General features: G+C 45.8%; 1 protein-coding gene and 1 long non-coding RNA gene across 2 annotated transcripts in view; both read right to left on the bottom strand.

Annotated features, from left to right (window-relative positions):
• Window positions 1-13,588, bottom strand: part of LOC119567553 (zinc finger protein 724) — an 80,876-nt gene that overhangs the window by 24,926 nt on the left and 42,362 nt on the right. Inside the window, exon 4 of the mRNA XM_037914019.2 lies at window positions 10,481-11,415. Coding sequence (XP_037769947.2) covers window positions 10,481-11,415 — 935 coding nt within the window. The remainder of the gene's footprint in view (window positions 1-10,480; window positions 11,416-13,588) is intronic.
• Window positions 754-6,092, bottom strand: LOC122462863. Its single transcript, XR_006285740.1, has 2 exons — window positions 5,976-6,092; window positions 754-5,944 (listed from the first exon to the last, which is right to left on the bottom strand). It is a non-coding gene; the product is annotated as an uncharacterized LOC122462863 (long non-coding RNA).

Genomic DNA, 13,588 nt, shown 5'->3' with positions numbered 1-13,588 from the left:
TGATATAATTTGCCAATGACACACAATTTGGGGGAGCGGTCATTACGGAAGAGGACAGGTCACTTGTACAGAGGAATCTGAATTGGGTGCAAGCAAACAATCTGTATTTTAATATGGCTAAATGTAAATGTACACATCTAGGAACAGAGACTATAGGCCATGCTTAGAAGATGGGGGACTCTATCCTGGGAAGCAGTGACTCTGAAAAAGATTTGGGGGTTGTGGCAGATAATCAGCGGAACAGGAGCTCCCAGTGGGACTCCGGCCAAAAGAGTTAAAGTGATCCTGGGATGTATAAACAGGGGAATCACAAGGAGGAGCAAAGAGGTTATTTTGACCTCTGTGTTTGGCACTGGTGCAACCGTTGCTGGAATCCTGGGTCCAGTTCTTGTGCCCACAATTCAAGAAGGCCAGGGATAAACTTGAGAGGGTTCAGAGAAGAGTCCCAAGAATGAGTAAAGGATTAGAAAACCTGCTTTATCGACTCCAGGAGCTCAATCTATTTAGTATCACAAAGAGAAGGTTAAGGGGTGGTTTCATCACAGTCTATACGTACCTACCTGGGAACCAAATATTTAATAATGGGCTCATCAGTCTAGCAGAGAAAGGTTCTAACACAAGCCAATGGCTGGAAGTTGAAGCTAGACAAATTCAGACTGGAAATACGGTGTAAATTTTTTAACAGTGAGTGTTTTTGGGATAGCCTGCAAGACATCTTTCACTCAGTTCCCAAAGAACTCAGTTCGACTTCGGTTTTGTCCTTCAAGTTCCTTTATTTGGCATACAGCAAAGCTATGCTGAGTTGATCAGACTCAAACATAGGGGGTGGGTACAGGGTATATCACACATCCAAACCTCCTTCCTTTGGATACATTTACATATTACATTACATTCGATATACATTGCACCCCACTAGACACTGCATAAGCGTGCTTTAAAAGCAAAAAGCAACCCAGCGTCAATAAAATAAATCCGTAAACATAAGGAGTGAAGCCCATGCACCAAAATTCCATTCAAAAGTGCCATCCAAATTCTGGGTTGTTTTTTTTTAAACAGTTTATTAATTATAAATAATGAAGCTACTTTAAAGGGTGCAGTGGGCATTCAAAAACATGTCAAAACCCACCAACCATTCAAATCCTATCCCAAAAGTTCTGCTTAACTGTACTGTAAAATAAATATTAGTATGAAAGTAAAAACAAAAAACTATATAGTAAAGGTTTGTAAACTTAAAAAAAAAAAAAAAGTGAACTGAAATGTCTGAAACGAGAAACAAGTCCAAATAATTTAGGGCTAAAGCCTATTAAATATATTACACAAAAATGTTCAGTTTATTTGTGTGTCTGTGTTACTAAATGTTACCAATCTGCATCAAAAATTATGCCCACTAAAATTTGGTGAAATATCATTAAAAACCGTTAAAAGAACTTTCTAAACATATACTTTAAAATATACTGCCAAAACATAAAACTGCCAAGGCAGGGAGGGGATGGCAAGCAAACACACACACACACGCACACACACAAAACTGTTCAAAATGAGTATGATACTCTAAAACCAAGGTGACATAAATATTCTGTAAAAACATAACCAATCGTTTCAACAGAAAAATACTGGAAGCAAAGTACTGGAGTCATTAAATGAGAAAAAAACCCTCCTTAATAAAGCTTTGTTATAATATACATACTGTTATTGCTTTTAAAAAAGTATAAAATTAATTCAATGTGTTCTAATCGCATGTGCCAAAGGCATGCTGTACAAAATAAAAGCAGCCTTAAGTAAAATGAAGCAAAAAACCTTGTCCTCTTTAGTCACCACAAACGTTAAAAATTTAATACAATAAAAATAACAGTTGATGCAACATAATAATAATAATAAAAAAATCGACAAGGGTCTGATAGCAGGAAGTTAAATGTAAAACCACTGCAACTGATGTGGTATAAAAACAAAAGTTTCTTTTCCCTACTCAAATACTGTTAGAAAACAACACAAAGTCTAAAAACTCCCAGACTTGTTCTGCTGTTTGCATCTGGGAAATGTACACAGGCAGGTGTAACATCTTACAGACAAAGATGCCGGCACAAGGGTTCGCTTTGGGAAAAGAGGCTCCAAATTGCACAGCAGGGTTAAAACACTGAAATGTTAGTAACGTAAAAATTGCCTATGCTGGTGATAACAAACATCGTCTGGGGGCTAAAAAGGATCACTTCTGGCATGGACTCAGCAAATGTTAATTGAATTGACCTATGTTCTGTTTCACATCTAAATTTCTTGCGGTAATAAAAGGAAATATATATCTATTGTACCAGGGTTTTTTTTAAATGAAATTAAAATAAAAGCAAAATCAAAACGACAAAACATGCTTTAAAGGCAAAGAAAGTCTGTAATGTGGAATTACACCCTGGTGGGCTGTACCAGAAGTAATAATCTTCCACCTCCTCGTTAGTACTTTAAGCCTAGTATTAATGGTGGTTCAAATAATTACAGCTACTGTAGCCTTAAAATTGTGTTGCTAAGCAGTCCACTGCAAAAAACAAACACAAAAATCCTAAAATATAATGCAACTAAAACAAAGAACTAGATAAGTTCCTGGAGGATAGGTCCATCAGTGGCTATTAGCCAGGGTGAGCAGGGATGGCGTCCCTAGCCTTTGTTTGCCAAAAGCTGGGAATGGAAGACAGGGGATCACTTGATGAGTCCCTGTTCTGTTCATTCCCTCTGGGGCACCTGGCACTGGTCTCTGTCGGAAGACAGGATGCTGGGCTAGACGGACCTTTGGTCTGATCCACTATGGCCGTTCTTATGTAAATACTAATATAAAAAAGAAAAACAAAAGCTGTGGAACATAGGCTTGACGTGACATGAGTAATTGAACACGGGTCAGGCCTAATTTCTCAGGAGACAGGATTAGGGAGCTAAATAAATCAGCAGGCTGGAAGCAGAATGTTTGTAAGAGCTAAAATAAGGGGGAACCCCCAGGGAACCATCTACAATAGACACGAGAAGCCTGGACCATAAGATGAGGTAAAGAGTAAGTCGTCCAGTGACAGTGCGTGCATTGAGCATGCTGCAGAGGGATTTGTTCCTGCAAAGTGACCAAGCCAATTCCCGATGTGTCGCGAACGCCAGGTAACGTATAAACATCTACAAAGGAAGCGGTTTGCTGCGTAGCTTTGGGTGTGGGGTAGGCCCTACGCCCGCCCTCTACGCTTGAGTCTGATCCACTCGGCAGAGCTTTGGTGTGTGTCAAATACAGGAACCAAAGCGACCGGACTGGAGTGGAATGGAGCTCTTGGGGAAACAAGTACAACAGAAGTGGCTCTAAAGGCTTTCTAGGGAAAAATGCCCGGGGTGGTCGTTGTTATCACCTGACCTCCCCTTTTCACAGTTTGTTTGATCACTAAGGATTTTAGTCGGCATGACTGCACCGAGTTCTGCTGCCATACCTGGGTTTTATGATTGAATCAAGCATATTTAACACTTTAATGTATTACTTTTTAAAAGACTTTCAAACATTTTTACAATTTTTAACGGTTCAATTGTTTTAAACTCTGTAGTGTTAATTTGTGCAAACACTTTTTGACAGGTTTTATTTAATTACTTGTGTTTTTAAAGTGACACATTTTGTAGCCATTTTTTCTGGCAACTTTAAGCTTTTTTTTTTTTCTTTTTTTTATGGTTTTTGCACTTATTTTTTTTTAGCTTCATACACTCGGCCTGCAAAGCTGTACTTACTAAATACAAAAAGAAAAGGAGGACTGGTGGCACCTTAGAGACTAACAAATTTATTTGAGCATAAGCTTTCATGAGCTACAGCTCACTTCATCGGAATGCATCCGATGAAGTGAGCTGTAGCTCACGAAAGCTTATGCTCAAATAAATTGGTTAGTCTCTAAGGTGCCACAAGTCCTCCTGTTCTTTTTGCGAATACAGACTAACACGGCTGCTCCTCTGAAACCTTACTAAATACAGTTTCTGAAGGACAGCTGCTTTCTACCTTGGACCTAAGGCAACAGTTAACAAACTTCTGGGGTTTTTTTGATTATTATTATTTGGGAATGTTTTTAATTTACTTTGTTTTCCCCTCCTACAACTTTGATTGGCTTGTTATGCTTTTTGCATCTACTTGGTAAGGTGGCACCTTGTTGTTTGTGACGTTTTAGCCGCTAGAAATAATCCTTGTGAAACTGCAGCCTTGATTTGGGCTTTTTTATTGTATATTTTTTTTGCTTTACGAAAAAACCAAGAAGATACTATTTTTTATGGCTGCAAATGGGTCCTATCTTTTAACATGTTAGTGGCACTCAACAGACTTCTGCTGTGCTCTGCCCGGCATTCTTTTACATTTGTCTATAAAGTACCTTTCAAATATTTTTACCACTTTTATTTTATTTTAAAACTGCTTTGCCAGGTGGCATGGCATGCACTTTATAGATCTCTTTTTTGCTCTTTCTGCCCATTCTTTACTTCCTCAACATTTTTAACATAATGGTTAATTCTTTTACTTCTCTACGCTGGGCTATTTTTAGGGTTACTCTCTGCAATAACAAGGGGTTTTGCATTTTTTTGATTGCATTTGTTATTTAGCACTATTTATTGACGTTCTTTTTCCACCCAGACCCAGTTTCTCCCTAATACCTATCTGGGAGTCTAGAGGGTCCCCCTTTGGATTTAACTTAGTTCCCCAATGCCCCAGAAACCTCTTCAAATTTAAGCCCTACCAATGCCATTGCTAAAGTGCTGGGTTGCGATCCTTGACAGTAAAGCTAGACATATAATAAACGATACCTTACCTGCCCCAGATGAATAGATCCGATCCGAGGCACTGCACCACTATGTTGGAGAAGCCTTCTAAACCTCTTCCACTCAATTCCCCAAGAACTCAGTTCAACTCCAGTCTCATCACTCAGGTTTCTTTATTTGGCATAAAGCTATGCCAAGTTAATCAAACTCAAACATGGGTACTGGGTATACCACGCATCTGAAGTTACACAACCCCCCCACCTTCTTTACATACACTTACACATCACATTACATTCCCTATACATTGCATTACATGCTGTAGAATTGGCTTGGTTACTTTGCAAAGACCAATCCACGTGCGGCATGCTCTGTCCACAGTCAACTTTCCTCTTTACCTGTCTTGGCACTCCTTGCATTATCTTGTTTTGAGTAAATGTTTCCCTGGGTGTTCTCCCTCTTATCTTAACTAGCTCAGACATTCTGTCTTTTAGCTTAGAGCAGGTCTACACTTAAACTGCTGTCCCGCACCCCGTAGTGCTTTAATGAAGACGCTCTATGCTGATGGGAGAAAGCTCTCCTGTTGGCTTAGTTAATCCACCTCCGTGAAAGGCGGTAATGATGTTGGCAGGAGAAGCTCTCCTGCCAACACAGTACTGTCTACACCGGCGATTAGGTTGGTATATAACTCAGGGCATGAATTATTCACACCCCAGGACAACGTAGTTACACCGAAGTCATTCTGTAGTGTATAGACTTGCCCTTATTGACCCATTTACTTATTTTAGCCCAGACAGTCAGTTTCCAGTCTACTGATCTATTTACCTCCCTGTCTTCCAAAAATTAAAACCTCCCTAATGACTCATGTTCAAGCCGGGCCTACAGGAGTAACTAACCACTGGCGCAATTCACTGGCGGATTCTCCACCAATGAGAATTTTAAAATCAAGACTGGAGGCTTTTGCTAAAAGATCTGCTCTAGGAATTCTTTGGGGGAAGTTCTCTGGCTGGTGCAATACAGGAGGTCAGATGAGATGATTACAATGGTCTCTCCTGGCCTTGGAATCTATGAATCTATCAACCCCACTACCCAAGTCCAGGGCGTAATCTGTGCCAGGGCTGAGCCCCGGCACCTCCAGGCCTGGCAGTTCAGAGCCCCGGCACGGCACTTCCGGGCCTGGCAGTTCAAAGCCCCGGCACGGCACCTCCGGGCCTGGCAGTTCAGAGCCCCGGCACTTCTGGGCCTGCCGTGTCAGTAATTAAAGTAAAAACATTTGCTTGAACCCCGGCACCTCTTTCATTACAAATTAAGCACTGCCCAAGCCCCCCACATCCATGCCCCTCAGTCACATACGCGTGGAGGGGCTATGGGGCGGTGGGGAGGCGGTGGGGTTGTGAGGGATGCCTGGAGGCCATAAAGGGGAGGAGAATGGAGATTCAGAGTCCACAGCCTACATCCAGATCACAGAGGGTTCCTGGGGATCTGGAGCACTCCAGATTTAGGCACCCAAGTGGCAATTTTAAGCGCCACTGCGATCCACCAAACCCCCACCTGGCTGTCAACTAATGCACACCTAAACTCACCGGGCACCGAAATTTTTGTTGTAAAAGTGCACTGGGTATGCACACTGCTGCCTTAGGCAAGCCCCAGGTGCCGGTCTCACACCTAAGCCTCAATACGATCTCCCAACCAGCCAAAGATAGCCGGGGTCCTCCCGGCTCAGATGTACAGACTCTGATTTCTAAGCCCCAAAGAGTTCAAGGTGTTGATCAACTCTCTGTGTCCAGCATTAAACAGCAATAGGTGGGATCGGGGATAATTTTAAACAGAGCCCTTGGTTTCACTCGGTGACTTGGCCAACACCATCCATTCAAATTGAAAGTTTATTGATTAAACACAAGAAAAGAACAAGAAATCAAAATAGGCCAAAATCAAAGGCTATCAGCCAGGATGGGCAGGGATGGTGTCCCTCACCTGTTGGCCAGAAGCTGGGAATGAGCGACAGGGGATGGATCACCTGATGATTCCCTGTTCTGTTCATTCCTTCTGGGGCATCTGGCACTGGCCACTGTCAGAAGACAGGACACTGGGCTAGATGGACCTTTGGTCTGACCCAGTATGGCTGCTCTTATGTATGGCCTTTATCTGGAAACGGCAGTCGAGTGATTATGCAAAACAAACGTAGAGCTTATCGAAGCCTCTCTGCTTTTGGAGTCAAAATCTTAGAGTCTCTTGTTTTCAGGGCAACCTTTCTTTGCTGAAAAGGAGATGGTTAATTTTAGTCTCAGTCCTGATGGGAATGGCATGCACATATCCTGTTCTGAACAGACACAGACAGGGTGGAGGAGAGACAGGACAGAGAAGATGGGTGAAATATGGCTTTTGTGGATGTTTTTGGACTACTGGTTAGTTACAAGTGGATGCTTGATTTGGTTAGTTATGAACTGGTCAGGGCTGTCATCTGATGGCATCCTTTCTCCTTTGACAAGGCAGGTTTGGATGATTGCAATATACTTGACTTCAGGATTTGACAAGAAACCAAGAGAGCGAGGTAGGATGAGAGGAAAGAAACAGTGGGGCAGAAAATAACACAACAAGGGAAGGGAATACAATACAGGATCTCATGCACCTTCCTGGTGCTGGTAATTCCATCTCCCCACTGGTGGGCTGAGATCTGGACCTCACGATAATGTGATGACTTTCACTCACAGGTGAAAATAAAGTTCCCTAAACAAGAGCAAGTCCTTTAGATGAGTCGAGATGAGAAGAAGTGCTGGCAGGTGGGGGGATGAGCTAGGGGAAGATGAGATGAGGCGAAGCAAGCTGGGACGGGAGAAGAGAGCTGATCTTATTTCCAGTCTCTTTTTAAGATACCACAGAAGGGAAAAAAGTAAGAGGCAGAGTTCATCTCCCTCCTTATTTTGTCCACCAATTAGGCCTAATATCTGTCTCACCAATTTTGGCTTATTAACTTCTATCTCCACCTCTCCTGTTTTCACCCAGCATAATTTCAACACAGGCTTTGTATCGCATCAACTTTCCCTGTGTTGATTGGACTTAGTCTCTCTGGATGCTTCTTTTGCATCTGTTTAGAACGTATTCTGTTGAAAATAACTTGAACTACTTTCCATGGTGAACTCCTAAGTAGGCAAGAGTGATAGGCCAATTGTCACAACAGCCGTATTCATGATCAGATCTCCCCTAACTGCACCCAGAACAGCTGTTGCGAGGGGCACGACTCTCTTATAACTTTCAGCCTAGTGGTTAGAGCAGTTACCCAGGATGTGGGAGACCCCAGGCCAATTCCCCCCTTTGCCTGGGTGGGAAAAAGGGATTTGAATAGGGATCTCCCACCTTTCAGTACAGCTACCCCTAACACAGTGAGTTAGTGCAGATAATTCCCCCTGGATGCTGCCAGCTCCAGAGGGGGAGAGCTAAGGTTGCTTAGGGGTGTACCTTCACTCTGTATTGCCTGGTTTTCAGAAGGATTTTCCCCCCTGAACTCTGCCTTCTGGAAGGGCACGAGTTATCACCCGGCAGCCTTAGTCCTGTGTTAACAAAGTTTTTTGTCAGTGAATTTCCTAGCTTTTTGAACAGAAAGAGAAATATTGGAGAAGCAGTGATTTAGCGTGTTGATGTTCGCACCGATATTAACAGCAGATATGCTGCCATGGCTAGAGAAGCACAAAAAGACCCAGCTTTTAAACAGTGCTTTACATCAGCAAACCCCAAAGAATGACCCCCATTTTACAGATGGGAAACTGAGGCATGGGGAGCTGATGGGCCTTGCCCAAGGTCACCTAGCGGGCCAGGGGCAGACCCAGGAATAGTCCCAGCCTGCTGGTTTCTCCACTAGGCCACACGGTCATTATGTGATTCCCAACTGCTCTGTGCATTTTGTGATAGTGGACTAGGGATAATGGTCGTGCTTTGAAATACTCGGAGTGCGTTATTGCAAACAGAGCGGGGGAGAGAAATCTCAGACACGGCCTCGGTCCCCAAATCTTGGCCGCTTTATGACATGCCTCTGACGGTAACTTTAAGCATGTGAGAGAAGGCTACTGGGTCTCCCCGCCTCAAGCAACGTACAGATGCCCCCCCCCACACGCACCCTATTTCTAGCTCACTCTCCCCTTCCTGTCCCATTAAGCCATTAGTAGATAAGAAGCTACGCGTGCACTAAAAGGGTGGGTAGCATAGATGGTGGGCATAATAGGCCTCCCCTGGGGCAGCCACTGCCGCCCTGCCACCTGGGCCGTGGGGGCCCCGCCTGTGCTCCGCCTCTTTCCATCACTGCTCCGCCCCTTCCTCAAGGTCCCCACCCCCTCCGCTGCGGGGCTGAGTCCCGCCTCTCCTCCACCCCCCGACCCTCCCCACACAAGGTCCCCATGGCCCGCCGCGGCCCTGTGAGCAGTGGGGGCCTTTCAGGGGAGGAAAGGAGGAATGTGGCGAGTGGCGGCCGGGGAGGGGGCAGAGCTGGGACAAGGAGCTAGCTCCCTGAATCTGAGCTCCGATGAGCTCTCCTCATTGCCCCCCCCCCGTGTCCACAGCGCTTGTTCTCGGGGCATGCTCCGAGCACGCCTTATCTCCCCACCAGAAGCGCCCGGTCCCCCACGACCCAGCTCACATGGTGAGAGGCAGAGCCCTTCAGTCGAAGAGGGGACCCCTCCCAGCTCTTGGCTCACAAGAGCTCTGACACCCCCGCCCATGGACAAGGCCCCTAATCCCATGAGTAGGGGCACGGAGAGGGGCTCAGGCACCCCCAAGAGACAGCCCTCACCCCAGATCCCATCTTATATATGTGGGGCAGGGATGGGGGCAGAGACATCCCCAGAGGCACAAGGGTCACATGAGGCGGAGCAGGGGGCGGAAATCAGACCCACACCCTAGGGGACAGGGAACCCCACATCCCTGCCCACATCCAAAGGTAGGGAGCGGGGATCAGACCCCTCCATTCCCCCTCACCCCCCAAGAAAGGCAGCCTCTATAGATCACAACACACATGGGAAGAGAGAATTTGATGCTGACAGACACCCCTGACTCTCTTTCCCCCAACCCTCTCATTTCCCTCCCATATCCTCCTTCCCCTGCCCAGCTCCACCTCCCCCTGGCCCTTTTCCCCATCCCTACCACTCATCCTCATTTCTCCTCTCCCATAATCCCCCCCACCCCCATGCTGCAGCACTGAGCTATCAAACATCTTCATCAAACACACCCAGTCCACCGGGGACCGCTGCACCAGCCTGTGGCCTCAGTCAATGGCGTCGTCCCAGACGTCGCGTAGTGAAGTTCCCAAATCTGGCTCAATCCTGCAAAGCAGCCAATGTCCGGGATGGCCTCTGGGGCAGCACCGGGGAGGGTCAGGGCACACACCCTGCTGGGGCATTTTTGTCCATAGCGGCAAGATGGCCAAAGGGCACACTGTGCCACTTTTCAATAGAACGAATGGTGGATAGAAGGCCAGATCAGTGCGGGATTGTCATGTTTTGCACAAAGTCAAGCCACTTTCTGCCTGTCTCCCCCATCCCTCCCCACTCAAAAATTCTCCTCCCCTGCCAGCAAGCATTCATATGTCTAATTTCTCCCCCCCCCCACCACAAAAAAAAAAACAACTATTGATTGCATTCCCCCATCCCCATAACATTTTCCCTTCTCAGGACATCGAGGAAGTTTCTTCCCTGTATGGATTTGCTGATTCCAAACTAAACCAAAGCCCCGACTGCAACCGCTCCCACAGTCAAGATTTCAATCTCGTGTGGACTTTCTGATGTTTAATCAGATGCGAGTTCTGACTAAAGCTTCTCCCACAGTCGAGGCATTTATAGGGTCTTTCCCCCGTGTGGATTCTCCGGTGCGTAACTAGGTTGGAGCTCAGATTGAAGCTTTTCCCACAGTCCAGGCATTTATAGGGTCTCTCTCCCGTGTGGGTTCTCTGGTGTCGAATACAGGTTGAGCTGTCACTAAACCCTTTCCCGCATTCCGGGCATTTATAGGGTTTCTGCCCTGAATGGATTCTTCGATGCTTAATCAGGGCTGAGTTGTCGCTGAACATTTTCCCACATTCTGGGCATTGACAGTTTTTTTCTCCCGTGTGGATTTTTTGGTGCGTCGTCAGGTTTGAGCTCTGAATGAAACTCTTCCCACATTTGGTGCATTTGTGGGGTTTGTCTCCCGTGTGGATTCTCTGATGCACGACGAGGCTCGAGCTCCGATTGAAACTTTTCCCGCAGTCGAGGCATTTGTAGGGCCTCTCTCCCGTGTGCGTTCGTTGGTGCAGAATAAGGTTGGAGCTCTGATTGAAACTTTTACCGCACTCCTGGCATTTATAGGGCTTCTCTCCCTGGTGGGGGGTCTGAGATCCACCAAGCTGTTTGCTCATATTGAATCTTCTCTCGCATTCGGTGGGTGGTTTTTTTTTCTCTCTTGTATGGGTTCTCTGCTGCACTGAGGTTTCCAGGATGTCCTTTCCACCTCTACTAGAACTAATGGATTGACACCCTTTCTTCCCTGGCTGCTTTCCTGACCTGTGCTGACTCTCAGAGGCTTTTCCCTGCTCAAGACTTGATGCAATGTCTTCTTTGGAGCATCTGGATGATGCCCCATGGCGTTCTGGCTCCTTACAGCCTGCCTGCCGTGGATTCTCTTCCTCATCCTCTTTCACCATCCTGTTGCCCGCTGGAGTAAAGAGAGAGAACCCGGACAGGAGTCATCCCCTCTGCCGGGGTGAAAGGAAAGAAAGGGGCATAGCAAAGAGGAGAGACACAGCACAATAATGGTTGGGGAGACTGAGAAAAGTAAAAAAATTGACCTGTGTGTAAATTTGCCTTCTCTGAAGTGCAAAGAGGGCACAGGGAGCTCTCTGATTCATTACAGCCAGGATATTCCTCCTCGTCTTTCAAACATGGAGTGTCCTCTGTCCCCTCCCCACAAATCCACCCCATTATTTCTCTCTAGCTTCACAATATAGTGTCTGCAGGTGGAGCTGTGTGTGTGTGTGTGTGTAATAGAAATGAAGGCTTATCCCACCTACCAGGGATGGCTAGGTTTACTTCTCGAGGTCCCCTCCAACCCTACATTTCTCTGATTCCTTCCAGCAGCGGTGAGGCACTGGGGAGCTATAGAAGCAGTCAGTTCTCTGAACAGCGCTGCCTCATGACACTGCAGTGTGAAGCTAGTGAGAGAGATGAATAACACAGCAATGAAAAGAGAAGCCTGCATGCCTGGAAGAGGAAGTGGAATAACCCAGTGGTAACAGATCACGGAACAGCAGGTGCACACAAGGGAGAAATAGGATTCTGTCATGCACACGCTCAGGGGGAAGTAAATTTGGGGAGGGAGATCCTGCCAGCTGTCCTCTAGGATGGGTGAGGCGCTGTGAGTGACATGGGGCATGGGTGGGGCCCTACCAAATTCACGGTACATTTGGTCATAGGATTTTTAAAATGGTAAATGTCATGATTTCAGCTATTTAAATCTGAAATTTCACGGTGCTGCAATTGTAGGGGTCCTGACCCCAAAAGGAGCAGTGAGGAGGATGGAAGGTTATTGTAGGGGGGGGTTGCGGTGATGCTACACGTACTTCTGTGCGGCTGCTGATGGTAGCGCGGCCTTCAGAGCTGGGTGCCCAGCGAACAACTGACACTCTCCAGCCACCCAGCTCTGAAGGCGCGCAGAAGTAAGGGTGGCAGAACTGCAGAGTCTCAATGCGTGGATGAGACGGATGGTGTAGGGAGGAGGGGTTTAGATTTATTAGGAACTGGGGAAACTTTGGGGAAAGGGGGAGCCTATACAGGAAGGATGGGCTCCACCTGAACCCAAATGGAACCAGATTGCTGGCACTTAACACTAAAAAGGTCTTAGAACAGTTTTTAAACTAAGGGCTGGGGGAAAGCCGACAGGTGCGGAGAAGCACATGGTTCGGACATCCCTTAGGGGAGGATCTACTCATAGAGGCTCTCTGTGTCCTAGTGAGGACGAGAGGATGGAAAATGATAAAATACAGGCAGGGTCTGATCAGAAACAGTCAAATAAAAAAGAGTCCCATTCAATCACAACATATAATGGCAGACAGCTAAAAGGAGACAAGTTTTTAAAGTGCTTATATACCAATGCTAGAAGTCTAAATAATAAGATGGGTGAACTAGAGTGCCTCATATTAAGTGCGGATATTGATCTAATAGGCATCACAGAAACTTGGGGGAATGAGGATAATCAATGGGATACAGGAATACCAGGGCACAAAATATATCGGAAGGACAGAACAGGTCGTGCTGGTGCGGAAGTGGCATTATATGTGAAAGAAAGCATAGAATCAAATGAAGTAAAAATTGTAAATGAATGAAACTGTACCATAGAATCTCTATGGATAGAAATTCCATGCTTGAATAATAAGAATATAGCAGTATGGCAATATTACTGACCACCTGACCAGGATGGTGATAGTGACTGTGAAATGCTCAGGGAGATTAGAGAGGCTATTAAAATAAAAAACTCAATAATAATAATGGGGGATTTCATTTATCCCCATATTGACTGGGTACATGTCACCTCAGGATGGGATGCAGAGAGAAAGTTTCTTGACACCTTCAAGGACTGCTTCTTGGAGCAGCTGGTCCTGGAACCCACCAGAGGAGAGGCAATTCTTGATTTAGTCCTAAGTGGAGCAGAGGATCTGGTCCAAGAGGTGAATATAGCTGGACTGCTTCGTAATAGTGACCATAATATAATTAAATTTAATATCCCTGGGGCAGGAAAAACACCACAGCAGCCCAACGCTGTAGCATTTAATTTAAGAAAGGGGAACTACACAAAAATGAGAAGGTTAGTTAAACAGAAATTAACGGGGCAC

This window comes from Chelonia mydas, chromosome 14 (assembly GCF_015237465.2).
Source record: "Chelonia mydas isolate rCheMyd1 chromosome 14, rCheMyd1.pri.v2, whole genome shotgun sequence".
Taxonomy (NCBI): Eukaryota; Metazoa; Chordata; order Testudines; family Cheloniidae; genus Chelonia; species Chelonia mydas.
The sequence above is the reverse complement of the archived record's forward strand: the minus strand, read 5'-3'. Positions and strand labels throughout refer to the sequence as shown.